The sequence below is a fragment of the Mastomys coucha genome, unplaced genomic scaffold (assembly GCF_008632895.1).
Source record: "Mastomys coucha isolate ucsf_1 unplaced genomic scaffold, UCSF_Mcou_1 pScaffold2, whole genome shotgun sequence".
NCBI classification, from domain to species: domain Eukaryota; kingdom Metazoa; phylum Chordata; class Mammalia; order Rodentia; family Muridae; genus Mastomys; species Mastomys coucha.
The window spans coordinates 5,541,764-5,561,110 of record NW_022196902.1 but is presented as its reverse complement, the minus strand read 5'-3'; the positions used below and the strand labels follow the sequence as shown (position 1 = coordinate 5,561,110).

The 19,347-nt window shown below is 42.0% G+C and overlaps 1 protein-coding gene across 10 annotated transcripts in view; it reads left to right on the top strand.

Moving 5' to 3' along the window:
• Positions 1 to 19,347, top strand: part of Phactr2 (phosphatase and actin regulator 2) — a 261,938-nt gene that overhangs the window by 226,026 nt on the left and 16,565 nt on the right. For all 10 annotated transcript variants that reach the window (XM_031380440.1, XM_031380433.1, XM_031380438.1 and 7 more), the window contains 5 exons: positions 3,387 to 3,592; positions 5,021 to 5,177; positions 10,446 to 10,501; positions 16,034 to 16,095; positions 17,816 to 17,953. In XM_031380440.1, the coding sequence (XP_031236300.1) occupies positions 3,387 to 3,592; positions 5,021 to 5,177; positions 10,446 to 10,501; positions 16,034 to 16,095; positions 17,816 to 17,953 (619 nt within the window). The remainder of the gene's footprint in view (positions 1 to 3,386; positions 3,593 to 5,020; positions 5,178 to 10,445; positions 10,502 to 16,033; positions 16,096 to 17,815; positions 17,954 to 19,347) is intronic.

Genomic DNA, 19,347 nt, shown 5'->3' with positions numbered 1-19,347 from the left:
ATTATAATGCCTTCTTCAGGGGTAGTTTGTGTTTGCACTAGATTTAATGAGCTTGAAGGACATAGTCTCTCAGGCTTCCTCCCAGATTCTCTCTCTTCCAAGTGGAATTTGAATTGGAGGTTTTGGCTCTCACTCACTTGCTTTCCCTAGAACTTTCCCTGGGTTACATTTAGTCACCCAATGTGTGAAGACTCTGTCATAGCGTGAAAAGCCTTATGTTTGGGATACAAATATCAAAACTTGAAAAAGGGCTAGTGGTTGTGTATAAAAATACCTACATCTCTTGCTGTCACACGGGCTGCCGTTCGGCCCGCTTCTCTTCATTTACAGCTTGATCCGCAACACAGACAGCTCTATAACACGGGGCAGAAAAAACATGGCCCATTTGAGGTCATGTTGGAAAATGACTTGTTGAGCCCATTCCACAAAAATGTATGGAATGTGCCATGTTGTTCAGTGTTCTCGGGAACCATAAGAGGCAAGGTGTGAGGTGACCAATGCAGACATGGAGCATATTTAATACTAACTAATTATAATGATAAAATATAACATTTGGTATGCAGACTTACAGCCTAGTCTGAATCCCACGTTGACTGGCCAGGTTGGGTGGGCTCCTGACTTATGGCCTTTCTTGGATCCACATTGTAAATAACCACCTTCTAGTCTCAAATAGTTATGAATCGTAAGTAAATGTTGCTGAACCCTGCAAACCGCTGAATACTATACCAATGGTAAGGTTAAACTAATTAAGACAGTAGGTTAGTGGCTAACAGCACAAGTATCAGGACTGAGCCCTGAAGTGCCTTGTTCTGCACATGCAGAGGCTATTATTAATTAACATATCTTCTAAGCCTAGTGTAGACACCCAAAGTGACAGTCTCTTCAAAATAGAATAGCTTTCGGCAGCAATCAGCTAAGATTCTAGACTATGGAGAAGTTTGTCCATACAAAGAAATCTTCCCTTATTTGCAATGACACTTCATTGTGCGTTGTATCCAAAGAAGTGACTACAGGATTACCATGATTCAGTAACTCAGCAAGTTCAAAGAATCGCAAGTGGAGAATGGATTTAAGCACCAATGTACATAGAGTCCCCAAAAGGCAAATCAACCCAATGTGCACTGGCTCGGGGATGAGTAAACACGATGGCACACGCACGTGCATACTGTCATATCATCTAGCCTTCAGGAGGAAGGAAGTTGTGCCACTGCTATGACTTGGATATTCTTGACATTGCGTTAGGTGACATAAGGTACAGCCCATGTATAATTCTACTTATATGATGTTGGAAAAGTACTCAGCATTGCAGATATGGAGAGGAGAATGGTGGTTTTTGAGGGTAGGAGCTGTGGGGAGTGACAGAGCTTCAGTTTAGAGAGATGCAAAAGTTCTGGAGATGGCAATTACACAGCAAGGTGAACGTCCCTAAATGCCATCACATGGTACCCTTAAGAATTGGTAAGATGGGAAATCTTGAGCTACTTTTATATGTCACATAATTTAAAATGAGATTTCAGGTACTTGAGAGACAGCTCAGTTGAGTGCTTCCTCAGTAAGCATGAATGCCTTCACTCAGCCCAAACACCATGTAAAAGAAAGGCATAGCCGTGCGTATATGTAACATTGCCGGCGCTGGAGATGGGAAGGCAGCAATGACCAGCAAGTGCTGGGAACTTGCTGGCACCAATCTAGCTGGAATGTTACGTTCTGGGTTCAGTGAGAGACCACATCTTAAATAAGAAGAGTGGCAGTGGAAGACATTCAAAATTAGTGAACCTATGCATACATGCAGTCAAGTAAGATTTCATATACCTCTTTGAGAACAATTTAGGTTGTTGGGTTTTTCTAAGTAAAAAAATGGAGAGTCCCAGAAGTACCTGGCCTTAAAACCAAATGCCTTGCTTCCTAATGAACTCTGCCAGTGTGCATTAATGAAAGCATTTTCAGATCGTGTTGTTTGTCTTAGGGGAAGGTTAGAGGTTGGGTTTGTTGTTTCTCTGTGAGAACATCAGACATGTTTTCACTTTGTGTTCTTTCCAAAGTATGACATCCAGATGTGAATTCATCTACTTATATCAGAAAGTATTGGGGGAGGTTTTCTATATCTTACAATGGTGATTACACTGTTTTTGAAATTAACTGTTTTGTTGCCCCATGCATGGTCTTTGAAAGTGGGTGAGCACTCTGGAGAACTTTGCCTGTTTACACAACAAAGAGTTATTATCCATCAGGATAATAACCCATCTGACATTTTGCGTCTTTGGTGTTACTCTAGTCCTGTAAAACTAGAAGTCTTATACATGAAGAAATTAAAGCCCAGAGAGGATTTAGGGTTTTTGTGTGTTGACTCACTGGCCAGAAAGAAAATGGGATTTGTTCCAATATTAATAAAATATGTGCTTTCCTATGTTACACCCTTCTGGATGTTGAGATGCAGAGAGCTATGAATCCTATTTGTCAAAGGCATGGTAGGAGTCAGAAGACAGACATGTCAGGGATGCTAAGCTCTGCAATGGAGTCGTGTTTGGATCACTGTGAGAACAGGGGAGTAGGGTAAAGAGGTCAACTGAATGATCCAGAAACATATGTGAAGAAGCTGAGGTTGACATTTAGACTCAAAGAGCAAACAAGAAGTGCAGAGAGAATCAAGTATTGTGGTGCTTCTGACTCATTGTTGTTGTATATGTGAGTGCGTGCGTGCGTGCGTGTGTGCGTGCGTGTGTGCGTGTGTGTGTGTGTGTGTGTGTGTGTGTGTGTGTGTGTGTGTGTATGTAGGATGGTGTCGTGCACATGTGCATGTCTATGTGGAGATCATATGTCAGCGTCAGGTGTCTTTCCTCAGATCAGTCATTTATAGACTCAGGGTCTCTTGCTGGCCTTGTAGGCTACGATGGTTATACAATGACCCCCTGAAATCTGCCTGTCTGCCTGGTCCTGCCTCTCAGGCACTGAGAGTATAAGCAAAGCACTTCCTCAGCTATGATTTTTAACGTGAGCTCTGGGGATTGAACTCTCAGGTAGTCAGACTTTTGCAGCAAACACTTTACTAAGTAAGCTATCCCTACATCTGCCCTAGCCCACTTTCTTCTAGTGTTTATGGACAAGAATGGACAAAGTACAGCTTCACACTGTTCATGCACTTAACATGTTAGATATCATACAATGATACTTTCTCACTTTGCAAACAAGAAATATTTAACCTTAATAACTAAATAATGGGTCAGAGCACTTCCATGTTGGTAATGTTGGCTGGATGTCCCATGTTGCATTTCTCCCTTCCCCATGAAGGATATTCATGATACTAGCTAGCATGTTTTTCGTTGCATTGGTATCCATAAAGATTGCTCTGAAGTTCACATCATCCTGTGCTTTTCTGCCCTTGACAGTTTTACAACCAAAGATGAGCTGGGAAAAGTTGGACCTCAGTTGCTGACCCCTGAGCAGATGGGAGACTCGTCAGAATCCTTCAGTGCCCAAGAGGATGAGGTCCCAAGAGAATACCAAGCCAATGACTCTGACTCAGATGGACCCATCTTGTACACTGATGATGATGATGAAGAGGATGATGATGATGATGACAGCAGTGGAGAAAGTAAGACTATTTTCAAGAGGTGGAGGAGTAAGAAGTATACAGAGAGCTACCTACTATGCACTGTCTTCTCTCAAATTAGAAGAAACATATCTATCCTAGTTAGAACTGATGATACAGACCTTTATCCCAGCTATGTGGAAGGATGGAGCAAGTCTATAGGAAGTTCAAGGCGAGCCTTGGATACAGAGTACATTCAAGACTAGCCTGGGCAACTTCCTGAGACAGTGTCTCAAGCTAAAAAGTAAAAAAAAGTCTTGGAGGATAGCAAAATGTCATGGGTTCAGTTTCCAGTACTGTAAGAAAATACAAAATGTGCCTGTCCCAGAGTTTAGCGCATGGTGACAGATTTTTTTTTTCCAGAAGAGGATACTGCATAAGTATCTCACACCTTCATCAGTCAATGAGACTGAACATTTATCTTGATACAAACAATCTAAACTTCCTAAGGACAGAAGCTTTGCCCAGGAAAGTCAAAAGTAGGCATTTGTCCGAGGGCCTGTTCTTGAAGAATATGGGGAAGGTGGGGATTCCTCAGCTTACTGGAAGTGCTTCGCTCGTTTTATAATGTAGCTTGAAGAAAGAGGAATGAGTCAAGAATGACAAACACTTTGTTGAAGTTCAACAACCTCACTTGTCCACTATCGCTAAGATAGGGTGACGTCTAGAAAGGAAGGGTCCTAAAGGGGAGTGAAGACCATGTCTGTGTCTAATTAGGTGGCTGGAACGTGCTGTTACAATGGTGTTTTGTTTTGCTTTTTATTATGTATTTTGCTTTCCTTTTAACTTAGGATGAGTGTGACTTGGGAGGAATTCAATGTGGGATTGGATTTACAGATGACTAAAAGTGATTAGTTATATTAATGATTCGATAGGAATGTGTAAAATTCTCCCTCGTTGGTATCTATCTGATAGCCACTGTCTGCCTGGAGTTTTAGAATGCCTGGCTGAGTGAGGGTTAAAGCATTTGTATATAGGGTAGGCTCTCTGCCAGCATGAAGCCTGACTGGGGGCAGGAGGGTGGGGGGGTGGGAGAGGATGCTGAGGATTAACTGTACAGAAGAAGGAGAGAGGATAAGCTTTTGACTTAAAAAGAAAGCAAAAGCATTGTGCAATCACTGACTCCCATGGCCCACCATATCAGCAGGATAAACTTCAGCTATCACCATCCAAATGATGAGGTGATACTTCCAAGCTTGATCATGGTGCCTTGGGATTTCCTTTTCCCAGAACATTTTAAAAAAAGAAAAATCCTTCAGTTCTTTTTCAAAATGCACTACCTCCAACCCAGCCCTTATCCCCTTGGGACTGATTAGGGTTCCCCTCTTGCATGCAAGTAAAATATTTGGCCTAGGTCCTGTTAAAGTCCACCCACGTGTAAACAAAAAGTAAAACTGATGTGCCTGTGTTTCTGCTCTTTTCAACCCTCAGGTGCATTGGCAAGTAAGATAAGACGAAGGGATACACTTGCCATCAAACTTGGCAACAGACCATCCAAGAAAGAACTGGAGGATAAAAACATCCTGCAGCGAACATCTGAAGAAGAGAGGCAGGAGCTGCGACAACAGATCGGAACTAAGCTGGTCAGGTACTTGCTGGGGGTGTGAGCACAGCAGTGATTGATTCCTGTTCTTTCCAAAGTCTCCTAGCTGCCTGAGGTCTTGGTGAATTCACCAGGCTTAGGTCTCAAATGGTGAACCATCCACAGAATTTACCCTTTGGTCAGTTGTCCAATACCTTTAAGATCTCCAAAATCTAGCTCAAATGTCAGTAGACTTTCCCAACCAGGGGTCAGTTACGAGTCCTCAGGCTTTGATGACTGGCTGGTCTCCATTGCAGTTAATTCAACTGTGCCATTGTAGAAAAACATGTAAATAATATATAAACAGATGAGCCCGGGAGTGCTTTAATAAAATGCATTTACCAAAAAAGGGTGGCATGAAGAGTTTGGCCTGCAGGCCACAACCTGTACGCCATCTGTGCTAATCTGAGGACTCACTGGGATTTTTATGTCACAACTATGATAGTCCATCCTGTGGGCTGTGAGACTGGAGACATGCCAAACCTGGTCTAGCCTTGTCCTGTCAGGTAAGCAAGCACAGCCCTCTAACCACACATAGCCTTTAGCTGAGAACGAAGGGGCAACACATCTCCCTTCCCCCTGCCCTCCTGCTACTGTAGGCCTTCTGGTTTTGCCAGGCGTGCCTTCAGAAGTTCGTTTAACTATACTTCTTAATAGAGGTTAATTCCTTCCCACCAAAGCTCTTGTTTCTGATGCCAGCTTGGGCTCACTCAAGTGTCACTGTTTTCTGCTGTGTTTTCCCACTGTGCAATGCACCAGGCAGGGTGTATCCCTGGGAAAAGAGAACCAGATAAGAATGTAAAGATGGGAGGAAGTCTCTGTCCTTGTTGAGAGACTTATATGATCCTGTGGGAAGGTCCTTACCAGGGCTATTCTCCACAGGGAAAGAATCCGCTAAGGCCCTTCTCTGCCAAAGGGGTGACTTTTAGTGACAGCAGCTGTGGCTCCTATCTGAAGGGAAGGGTTACCCTCCTAAGGAATCCCACAGGAGGCCTGGGAATCCCCAGCACTTTCGACTCCCTCTAGGACTCCAGGAGTCTTCCCACTGGAGTGTTTTCACCTCAGCCCTAAGCCTTGACCATTTCCTGTCTCAGGAAGGAGCTCAGAGAAGTCAAAGGAACTTCATGTCAAATTTGTCTTCTTAACAAGTACAGCCAGGGGCCTCTCTGGGGCCTGGGGGACAGAAAGGGGATTGCTGGAAACCATGCAGTTCCTTTGTAACAGAACCAGGGTAGGAGCACCGTTTGTTGCTGATGGATTTCTTTTATACCATCCCCTCTATGCCACATGCAGGAGAACATGTAACAAATGTGTTTTATTATTTTATTGCCTTTGTTTATGTTTGGCTGTGAAATTTTTTAATCGCTGAATAGTAATGTGTATAAAATAATAGCAAAATAAGATAAACTCCTTTAAAGCAAAGAATATTAGTATAGTTTATCATAGTAAATGATTTTTTAAGAAGTGAACCACAGTGCAAGGATAATCACTCAGTTGGTAAAGGGCTTGCTGTGCAAGCATGGGGACCTGGATTCCATCTTTAAAACCCAGGTAAAAATTGTATTATATTACAAAAGCATGAAACAAACAAAAATTAAAGGTTTTATAAATTATACTAAATATGTTAGTACCTAGATAAAACCTAAAATCATTTTTAAATGAACAAAGTTTCCCTACTCTTTTTATTCTAAATGTCTAGTCCTAGTTATTTGTAATGGAAAAATATATAAATTATAGAACCAAAATGCTATTATTTGTAATTCTATGCCTAAAAAGTGAGAAAACAAAACTGCTACATAATAACTTCTGTAAGTTCAAAAAAAAAAATCATGTAAGGTTAGTCAATCAACACCAACCAGCATGACAGTAATCCTGTCACTGGTCCAGGGGAGGGGAAGACAGCAAGCAAGAGAGGTGGCAGGCACTGTACTCTCAGAAGCTATTTTAAATAATCAACTGTTTCTTTAACCTGAGGCTCAAAACACTTCCTGTGCGGGCAACCACAGTGGACAGAATGAATTTAGAGAGATAGCAAACATTTTAGCAGTGAGAAAAATTCATCAGACAGGTAGGTCAGCTGCGCCACTCTCACAGACTTTGAAGGAAAGTAGATGTATTGGATAGAATCAGAGCATTTGATGGGCTTTTGATTTTATGAAAGGAAACAGGACAAGGGTCACCTCTTCTAACATGAGCTCAAGGAAGTCCAAAGATCATCCACTGAGATGGAATGAAGGACATTTTGAAGATGCTTAATAGCAAGAGAGGACTAGTCACAGTCAGAAGACTGGGCTAGGGTGGAGCCCAGTAGTAAAGTGATGGCTTAGCAAATATAAAACCTTGGGTTTGATCATAAGGACTGCATACAAATGAGTGAATGAATGTGTGCATGCAGGCATGAAATAATTAATATTAATTAATTAATGGAGTGGTCTTATTTAGAACTGAAAAAACTACTGGCAGAAATATATCTACAAGATAGAAGATCCCCAATGTTTGATGTCACTCATGAAACAGAGTTCTTACATTTAAGGCTTTTGCTACCTGGACCACACCAAGCATCCAGTAAAGTTACATGTTTACTTTTAACTTAAATTGCATACACCCATTAAGCTAGCAGAAACACAACTAAAAATTAAACCTGAGTTTACTGAAAATCAGTATACATTGTTCTTGATTGATATTTTTGAAGCAGTTTAGTGCTATAATGAAGCTATTTCTTTGCATAATAATTCCATCTTGGAGGCATATGTAAGAAGGAGAGGATCTACAATAACTCTTTAAAGGGTGTATTATAAAGATATGTATGATAAGACTGTTTATTACAGTGACAAATTAAAACAAACCAACTGGACAAAACCAGGGCACTAATATAAAAAGAGATTAAAGAACAAACTTTAAAAAAAAAAATCAAAACCATCAGTGTGGGATATCAGTGTTGTGTCTGTTTCATCAAGGATTCCTTGGAGACGGTGTAAGTGAAGTGTGCACTTAAATCAGAATGGATGCAGGCCAATTCTAACCATCCATTGTGGGCACCACCTGTATCTTTTATGAGCTAGTATCCCAGCAAAGCCCACCAAATACTATCTTTAAGTACACACATGATCTGTAGCTTTAATTATTTCTTAAATGCAGTAAGGTTTGTTCTTAATAGTATATAAATGTTAAAGAATTGTTTTTCAGTGAACACAGCACATCTTATCCGTCTTGCTCAGGACTTTACCTACACCTAGAACTTAGAGAACACACTTTTAAGTCAAATATGGCAGGAGCAGAACCTGACTCCAGCATTTGCTCATGTTTTAATGTAAGCAAGTTTGTTCATCTCTTTCTTCATCTTCAAGTTGGGAGCTGACAGCTACCTTGTTGAATTGTTTTAAAGATTCCAGACACAGTAACCATCAACACAATACCAGAAACTTTGAGAGTAGGAACAAAAAGTAGATGTGGCTATTCTCATGGTTATTTGTGCTTAAAACAGCCAAGGCCTTTTCTACATACTCTCACACGTAGATAAAGAACTCAGACGCTTCCGTTCTTCATGAAAGGCAACCTTCAAGGTCCTGTTTTAATCACCTGTAGATTTTTAAAAATTCTTTTAAAATTTACATTGTATTAAATTTGTTATGAACATATTAGATATCACAAATCATCTCCCAGTCACACATTTGAAAACCTAGGGGATCATTCTTTCTTTCTCCCTCCATTAATTTATTAATGTTTTAATATATTTATTTATCCATTTTACATCTCGATTGCTGTCCCCCTCCTCCCTGCCACAGAGTTCTTCCCCCACTCTCCCTTCTCCTCTGAGAGAGTGGGCACTTCCTGGGTATACCTCCCTGACTCCCCCACCCCCACCAGCACATCAAGCCTCTGCAGGACTAGGCACAAACAGGCAACAGCTTTAGGGACAGTCCCTGCTCCAGTTGTTGGGGGACCCACATGGAGACTGAGCTGCACATCTGCTGTGTATGTGCGGGGGGTGGGTGGGCTCAGTCCATCCATGGATGCTCTTTGGTTGGTGAAGGTAGGACAGGAGAGAACTAGCAGACCTGGGCATGACAGACTGCAGTACACTGGCAATGCACACTCGTAGCACACATACAGTCGGGGCATAGATTCCAGCTTCCCAGCTACAGTTGCTCCCCAGGGCCTTTTGTGGACCCTGTAACTCATTTTAATTTAGTCCCAATAGAGATCTAACTTCAAGGAAAATCTGAGCAAGCTCTGAATGGTCACTGGTTTGACATGTTCCTACCATGGAGAATTTGGTAGGTCGAGAAAAGAGTTCATTAAAGTCAGTCACCTTTGTGTGTATCATCGTAATTTATGCAAACTCAGCATCCATTCCTCAGAAATCTTTCACTACGATGAACAAGAAATTAATCATGTAAACAAGACCAAGAGCAAAGTTATAAGGAGTTTCTGCCCTCATGTAAAGCAGTTAGCTACTAATCCTGGATGAGCCTGGCTTACCTCAGCAGCAGGGAAGAGGGAGCCACATAGCTTAAGATAGCTTGCAGGGCCTGACCAGGATTTCCCTTCAAACCCTGAGCAGCATAGATTGAGCAACTCATAACATTGGCATGAGCTTTGCAACAGCAGCTGATTTGAGGCACCAGTACATTAATTAAATAAGCTATCGGTTAAGCTGCTGTAACATGCCAGGGATCCAGGAGTTCAGCAATGTGTATTGAATTCTTTCTTACTGGGCAGTCTAGAGGAAGCTGGGCCACCCAGCATGATGGAGTCTCTCCTTCTCTCTCCTCAGAGGCCTAACAGCCAGACTCCTTCTGCTTTATTAATTTCTTATGCCCCTGGGTAATCTCATCTGCAAGATCAAAGCTGGCTCATAGCACCACGTTCAAGTGTAGCAAGAGGGACATGGAAAGCAGGGACCACACACTCATCTATGTCGAGAGTGAAAAACAACTTTAAAAGCTCACTCTGCTCATGTCCCATCCCGCACCTAGCTGCTAGGGAAGCCATGAGTCTGTAGGCATGTACCCAACCAAAGTCAGATGCCTGTCTTTCAAGGATGAGTAAAGGGAAGATAGTCGAAAGTCTAAGCCACTCTTGGTAGTGTCTGAACAGATTGAAGGGGGCAATATCGCTTACAGGCTTAAATTTCTAGGTCTATTTCTCAAGATATGACAAAGTTTAGCTTCACTGTTTTGTTTGCATCTTCCACTCAAAGGGCCTCATTTGTAACTTGGGGTGTGTTCGTCTTGTAACCTGTAGTGTGTATTCTTCATTTTGTCCCTGTAGGAGACTCAGCCAGAGGCCAACAACGGAAGAATTGGAACAAAGAAACATCTTAAAACGTGAGTGTATGATGCTCCACTGTGATCCCTTGGGTGATCAATAACAAGATGCCCGGACACAGTCTGTCCAGCAGGAGGGAAACATGACTCTCAGCTGCCTGAAGTGGCCTGGGAGTGTCACATATGTTAGTTAGATGCTTACATATCTAAAAAATAATTTCTTGGTTTTCATATTTCATTTTTATGACTTTAAGCCTGGTGTCCCCTAAAGTAGAACCTACTCATAGTAATTACGTTTGAGAGAGAAATGTATCCCATGTGTTCTTTTGCTCAAATATTAAAGAAAATTCTCTAGTCTACTCAAATAACTTCCAGAGAAGAAATCCACAAGGAAATCAATCAAACATCCCTATATTGTTATGAATAATACAGTTTGTTGCTAGGTTGAGCAAATGTCCCAATTTAAAATTATGGCAAGAGGGGTTTTGCAAGGCATTCCATTTTCCTCTGTTGTGATAACTCCTCTTCTTTCTTAAATTCTTTGTGGTTTCTTGAAACCTAAAGAGTTCTCCATTCATTCCCCTACTCTGTTTTTCCATTCTGGTTGCTGGTGGCTAAGTGTGGGAGATCCCACTAGAAACACAGCCTGCCCTGCTCCTCTCGCAGGATGGCCAACAAACATCAGTGATTTTCGAGGCAGAGTCTAGCTGAACTTCTAGATGTTAACCTAGCTCTCCAAGAGCTTTGTATTTTGTGAAATCTCAAAGGCTGGGAATGCTCAGAACCCCCAGCAGGACTGTAATAGCAGTAACTCAGTAACTCACTGGCACGGGAACATCCGTTTCAACGATGCTGGCAGAGTGCAGTCAGCCTGCTGGATGACCCCACACTCTAATATGAGTTATTTTCTTTTCTAAAGGAAAGAAAGATTTTTGTAGTATATTTATAGGACTGTTGCCATAACTGAAACAGCCCCACGGTGAACATTTAGCCAGTACAAGAAGGACCAACCACCTACTATGTGGCACTTCTCTCCTACTGTGCTTTTTCTGGTTACTTGTGAGCATAGTGTTGAGTAGATCCCATCAAGGCACCTGCTAACATGCAGAAATGCCCGCCCGAAAGACAAAATGGTTGTGGCTTACAAAAGAAGGCTGTGTTTTTACTCTAGCAACATCTAATGTTGACAGGAAAACAAAACCCATAGGTGTCAATATTTTCTCTGATGAGTTCCTGGGACATACTCACTAAGTTAAACTTTCAGCTCAGAAGTAGACTATGAGCTCCTGTGTATGTATACAAAGGGTAGCTCTTACTGGATGTCTGATGAGATACTTTGAAAAGAGGGCCTTGCAAATTCTGGGTAATTCTGTCCTTGGGGACTGATGTGCCAAGCCACAGTGGAGTTTAGTTATTTGAGGAACTCTTTCATGGATCCGGAAATTTATTGCATGTTGATCTTAAATGCTGTGTTGGCTTTTGTACCCTCTGTTTTCCTGGAGGTTCGGGAAAGATTGAAGGACCAAAGTCAACTTCATCTTGACTCTAGCCCTGTTTTACTTCCTTCTAAGTTCATGTTGATTCTGGAAACAGGAGGTCCATTTCCAGTCTGGAGAGGCAGATAACTGGCTCCCGAGCCCCTGATACAGGCCAAGGGAAGCAGGCAGAGCTGGGGAGGCTCTTCCCACTGAGCTTAGCCCACAAACACTTCGTTCAACTCTTCTGTATTTTCCTCTTTCTGCTCAGATATTCATCTCCAGTTTCTGTTCAAAAGTAGCAAGAATATCTAAATGAAGACACCAGAAACCTCTATGATACAATATGGTTTTTAAGATCATCTGTTAGGGGCTGAGAAAGTGATTCAAAGCATGAAGTCATCAACAGTTCTTTAATCCAGGCCCATCACTTTCATAACCATGGCTAAGGTGACAATAAATACCAATAGCTACCCTGTAAGGACGTGGGACAAACCTGCTGTCTTAGTATCATGTCCCTTATCCTTGCCAACCAGAGATGTCAACTCTGGCTGATCAGGAAAAGTGCTATGAGCTTTTCCATACAGAACCTGAAGCAGAATGCATTGCTCTCATGTTCAGTTGTGAGTGTCATTTCAAATGTACTTTCCACAGAGAAAAAAAAACAAACAAACCCAGGCCACTGAGTTCTGAATCTCTTCCTTTGATAATTAACTGTGAAATTTTTTTTATCTAAAAAAAATGGATGAAATGTTACAGAGGTCAACTAACCACATGTCTTCCATCTATACTCTACTGTTGACATCTTTATTCTTCATATACCCATTGATTTAGGTTTTTAACATATATATTAATATATGTGTGTTAATAAATATATATACATACATACCTAAATATATGTTAGTATATCATATAAACATACATTTCAAACGTCTATAAATATATTTTTACCTGTTCAAAATACCTATATGGAGTCAGTAAGATGGCCCAGCAGGTCAAGGCGCTGCCACCAAATCTGACAACTTGAATACAGTCCCTGGGACCAACACAATCTACTGCCACAAGTTTTCTTCTGACCTCCACATGTGTGCTGTGGCAGTGTGCTTATGAACATAAACACACAATAAGTACATAAAACTTTTAAGTAAAACAAAACAAGACACAACAAAAAGGCACCCACACAGAAACACACCAAGCGGCAGAAAGATAAACAGAACCACAGAGAATATATGGGGAAGCCCAGTTCATTTTATCCCGACTAATGGCTCAACAGAGCAGTGCTACCCCAGTTGTTAGTTTTGCTCCTTCTTTTCCTCTTCTCATAGCGAATCCATACAACATTGAGGCCACACTGACCAGCCAGGCAGTTTTCTGCAGTGCCCACCGCCTTTAAAGCACATGTATTGATGGTTTTGCATATGCTTCCCTATAGCTATCTGAGGCAGCACTTCTCCACTACGATGCAAGACACTGACCAAGAGCTCTGTCCCTTCCTCCGTGGAAACCCTTTAATCCATCCCAATGCCTCAGACAGTTTAGATCATCTGGACAGTTAGTCTGCTTAACTAATCACCTGATAAAGAAAATGATGTGCCTTAAATGGACACCTCACTGAATATTTAAGTACCAACTTCAAGATATACCCTTAATCCTGTATCACTCTTCAAAGACTCTGAGGCTACACCATGGGCAGCCACCTCCATCCCTCACCCACTTTAGAAGTATTATATCAAACATGGGAAAAATATTAAAAGCCAGTTCCTGATGTCAGGGAAGAATTCCCAGATCGTAAAACGCTGTTTACTTAAGTTGCCTAACTGCAATCAGCTCTTCCCTTCTTAGATGTCACTGGCTGTCACCTTGTTGTACAACATCCTTAAATGGTAAAAACTAATATTCCCTTCAAAGGAATGACATTTTACATAAGGAATGAAAACCTTTGAGATTTTGTGTGTGTGTGTGTGTGTGTGTGTGTGTCTGTGTGTGTCTGTGTGTGTGTCTGTGTGGGTGTGTATGTTTGAAAAAAGCCTTTAAGAAATGAAACATGGTAAATGGAGCCCTGGAGAGATGGCCCAGCAACTGAGAGCACCTGGTGCTCTTGCAGAAGACCTACGTTCCATTCCCATAGTTCCCATGACAGCTCACAGTCATCTTCAACTTCAGACCCACAACATTCAATGCCCTCTTTGGACCTTAGTGGACAGCAAACCCTCATATGGTGTACAAACACAAAATGTAGGCAAAACACTTCTAAAATAAAATGAATAAATTTAATTTTTTGTAGGAGTAGCTTTTACAAAAAAGAAATGAAGCATGGTAGGCATATGAGAAGAAGTAACTAAAATTAAATTAAAGGGTTATGTTTTTCTTCTAAATACAGTTCTTGCCCTGTAAAGTTCTGACTTTAATGTCATTAACAAGAAGTTTGGAATTTGTCTAATGTGTATAGTAATATACAATTCAGAAGCTTCATTCAGTTCACACTAAGTAAGTGATCCTTTGTGTACATTTTAAGGCTATAGAGAGACTTGTTTTTGTGAAGCAATCAGCAAAGCTTGCAGTTCATTCACAAGAAATCTGATATAGAATCAAATTAATTTGATGAAGAAACTTAAAGTGTCTCTCGTCTGAAAGGTGATTTCTGTTTGTATTGCTGTATATAAGGACATGGGTCATCTTCTTCTTTGTAAATTAAAAGATGTATTTCAGAAGAATACAGAAGTTCATTATGTCCAGAGAAGAAAAAAATATAGAAAAAATGTGGTGGGGTCAATGAGCAAAAATCTACAGCTCCTATCCATATTCAGTACTAACTTTTTAATAACACCAAACTTAGTGGTGAAAAGTCCACTTGAAATTTTACAATAAGTACATTTTAGGGTTGGGAAAGTTGCTTAATCAGTAAAGTGACTGCTGTGCAAGCATGAAGACCTTAGTTCTGTTGCAGGCACCCACTTAAGAAGCTGGGTGTACATAGTGGGATGTGTTTACCATCTCAGTTCTGGTGAGGCAAAGACAGATGGATTCCTGGGGCTCTGTGCCCAGACACTTCAGCCTAATCAGTAAGCCTCTGGTCTCTGTACGAAAGACTGTCTTAAAAACCAAGGTAGATAACAGCAAACGATAACATTCAAGGTCCTCTGACCTGTACACACACAGCATACACACCCACCCCACACAACACACACACACACACACACACTCACGCATGCACACACACAGACTCACAGATATCTTAAATAAAGCCTTTACATAGAAGAGAATTTTCCTGAAGCTTTTAAGTTGATCCCTTCTATAATGCAGTCTTTCTTCATTAGAAACTTTGGCATGAATTTTACCATGAAGTAAAATCATTGCCTTACTTAACACAGATGAGATACAAGAAGCAACTACAGAAGCCCTTCAAATATGCATACCTTAAATCCTGAAAACTGTTTATTTCTTTTAAAATTCTTAACTTTCTTTTTGCAGTCCCGTCTGTTTGGACTGCATGGGATTGCACTACTTCATGAAGCGCTACAGAAAAAGACGATTTTGGAAAGTTAGTCACAAGAAAATAAATAATTCCCACCCACAGTACAACATAACCCCATTCAGAACGTTGGCTTGAACGCCAAGCCCCAAGCAATGCTTACATTTTGCTTCTATGGAAACATAGGAAGACAAACCAAATATTTTGGTTGGGTTTGAATGGAAGTCAGCAGCTCCGACGTGCACTGGGTGGTTCTAATTTGTTCTTTTTAGTGTGTCCTGGATTTTTCCCATTAAAGACAGACCCAGAAGTAAATTTTTATCTAAATTCTGGTAGATTGTATTTCTAAAACCCTGAGGTGGTCAGCAAATAGGATAGACATAGAACAAGAAATCTGGAGGTAAAAAAAGGTTTAAAATCAGTGAAGAAAGTTTACCAGTTCCACTAGGAAGGAAGATACCGTTACATATATGCACATATATAACATGCATATGAGCACTCCTTCTGAAAGAATCTTTGGATACATTTTGAAGGTGATGGCATGCTTGATCAGCACATGCCAGACCTGGGTAATTGTTCCTGGTGGACTTTTCTGATTATATGATTGTCTCTGATAACTGTCATTATGCCTCCCCTAATAAACAGAAAAGAACGAAGAAGAGGAGCAAGAAGCGAAAATGGAGCTCAAACGGAGGCTCAGCCGGAAGGTGATGACGTCATGACTGCTAATGAACATGCGTGTTCTGGGAGACAGTTTCTTTTTATTAGACGCAAACCACTCTGAACTCATGAGTGGGATTTAGGGATGATTACTCCTGGTGCTCCACCGTATGATTCAAGTCATTCATATCAGCATGTAAACCAGTTATCTTCTATTTGCTTGCCATGTTCATTTTGAGAAATTAGCAAAGCTTGTACTTTGCATTTACTGATTGTGAATATGTGTATTTTAAGTGAAAAACGTTTAAATACAAGAAAGGGACAGAAAAAGGAAGCATCACACACAAACCTTCCATTTAGGAAGCCAACATTAACATTTTCATATATTTTTATGTCTTTAATTGGATTTTCAAGTGCTCACACTTTCCATTAAGCCGTGGAAATACTAAATAAGTATTTTGTGACTATTAGCAATTTGTCACTGTCCTGTAGCAGACCTGGGTGAGTAATTTATTGAGTGAATTTGACCAGTGTTACCAAAAGCGACAAATGGCTTATCGCTGGAACCCGGGCAGTCTTTCCCACTTCTTTACAGAGGTACAAACCTAATCCCAGGACCGCGGCGCTTTTCCCTCCTGTGCTAAAAATAACAGCCTTTGGAGAACTTAAGCACTATCAGAATTTGTATCCCATTATAAATCCTTCTAAGGGTTTCTCTGCTGTGTCTTCCATACCTGAGGAAGGGTAGGGTGAGACGGTAGTTGCATGTGGGTCCTGACTCACATGGTTGGGCAGTAGCTGGAGAGTTCACAGCAAAAGTATCCCAAGGTAGGTCTGAGTTCCTTCCAAGTGTAGGAATTATTCCAGTCTTTGGTTTTGTTTTGTCTTTTGTTTGTTTGTTTTGTTTTGTTTTGCTTTGCTTTTTTGAGACAAGGTTTCTCTGTGTAGCCCTGGCTGTCCTGGAACTCACTCTGTAGACCAGGCTGACCTCGAACTCAGAAATCGGGCTGCCTCTGCTTCGCAAGTGCTGGGATTAAAGGCGTGTGCCAACACTGCCCGGGTTATTCCAGTCTTATTCTCGGTGCTTGTGAAAGGGGAAAGAGAGAAAAACAACGATGCCCCGGGACTGACCAGGTCACATAGAATGAGACATTTGAATGGTACAGAGGACTCAAGAAGCAAGCCCTGGGAGCACATGGGTCAGAAAGGCTGCAGAAAGGGCTGGTCCCCGAAAGGGCTGGTCCCCAGGAAGCCTCCCTTGTCTGCTTGTCTCCCAGGAAGGCCTTGCAGTAGCTGCGCCTTTCTCTGGGCCTCTGTGACAGAGAAACACTGTCTTTCTCCATGCACCCAGAGCAGAGACTCATCTCCATTTCCTGGGATGTCCATAGCTTTTGTCTTAATCTGTCAAATGTCACTACAGTGAACCTAGAGCTGTGGGCCTACTGGTGGGCCTTTGTCGCTGTGTATTGCTGTGTCTGTCAAGAGATGACGGGCAAACCTGAATCTCAGCACCAGATGTGTGGTAGGGAATCGAACGATGCAGACAGTTACCGAAGGCTGACCTAGCTAGCACTGGTGGGTTTCTAGTCTGGAAATGAGGGCATGCTGCTTTCTAGGTCTCATTATGAATTCCCAAGATGCTGTTGCTTCTCTTTTAATACCTGAAAGTGACCTTAACTTTGAAGTGTTCCAGACAGACAACTTGCCACCTAGAGGCTGTAAAAACGTGTAACTGATCTCTCTGTCTTCCCCGCTACCCTCCTGCAGCTCAGCCTACGACCGACCGTGGCAGAGCTACAAGCCCGAAGGATCCTGCGGTTTAATGAGTATGTAGAAGTGACAGATTCCCCGGACTATGACCGCCGAGCAGACAAACCCTGGGCCAGGTTGACACCTGCAGACAAGGCAAGAATCTCAGTGACCTTTTGTACTTCCAAAACCTGCATACTCATCCTCCTCCTATCCATCTGAGCACCCTTCTCTCTCTCTCTGAACACCTGCACACTTATATGTCATGCAGAGTAATAGCAGTACAGTTCGTTCAACTGGGTCTCAGAAAAAGCTAGTCCTTAGTTGCCATGTAACTGGTCCCTATTCAAGCGTATTACATAAAGTACATCTGTTCCGGTTACGCTCCTGTCCGCTGTGGGCTTTCACTGCTCTTCCTCCTTCCGTGGCTTCTAGTTAACACCCCTGCAGCCACTGTGCCCATGCAGCAAGTCACCCCTAAGCTTAGTGATGAGGAGCAGAGACAATTGTGTTGCATCCTACAGATTTTGTAGGTTGGAATATAGTCAAGTGTCATTTAGACAGCTCTGCTTTCCATAAAGCTTGGCTGAGGCCACTCAGTGTTATCCCCCTGGTGACCAGGCTACCCTGAAAGATCCAGGATGGTCTCTCCAATATGTTTTGTGTCTTGGCTGCCGTGGCTTGGATGTGGAACTCAGCTAGGCTGTCCACAGAGCTACCTCTTTATTGTGAGTCACCACACCTTTTCCCTCAGAGCTGTGTCTGTCCCAAGAGAGTCCAGGAAAAGCTACCTGGCCTTCTCCAGTCAGCTTTATGTCTACCTCACTCCATGAGTTCCAGGCAAGTCATAAGACCAGTTCAGAACCAAGGAGAAGGGGATAGATAAGTCTGCCTCTCGGTAGGGGAGCAGTGAGGTCAGGTTGTATAGACTGAAGGTGTTATCTTGGCCATCTTAGACAAGCACAATTTGCCACATCCATTAGCAGCCACCTGATTATTTAAATGCTAACCTTTAGACAGGCCATGTAAACAGTGACATCCATAGACTGTGAAAAGCACAAGAGTGACCATCTAAATAACTAGTCATCCTTATGTGTAAACTCAATTCGCCACTCCCTGGAGCAGCGCCGACTTAACTTTGCCCTGTCGTAAGAAGCAGGATGCATCCATCTCCAGCTGTAGTGGGCCGAGATTTTTCTTGTTAAGATCATTTGAACTAAGAGGAAGACAGGCTTCCCTCTCAAGCTTGTTAACTGCAGGGCGTTGGGCCTGGTCAGACTTTCTTCTGTTCTGCGCGCTTCTGTTCTGGAGTACTCTGAAGAAACAGAATTCTCACATCTCCCTTGATTCTAGCACCCAAGCTCCAGAGCAGAGCCAGAGTCCCTCCTGACTTACAGGGAAGGCTCACTCTCTCCCTCAGAAATCTCACGTATTTATCCTGAGGTGTGTTAAGGTCTAAAGGACAACACTGTTAGGGCTGCGTTATTATTGTGTCTGTGTTCTCTAGGGAAAAGTAAGTGTGTTTTACAAAAGTAAGAACTTCAGACAAA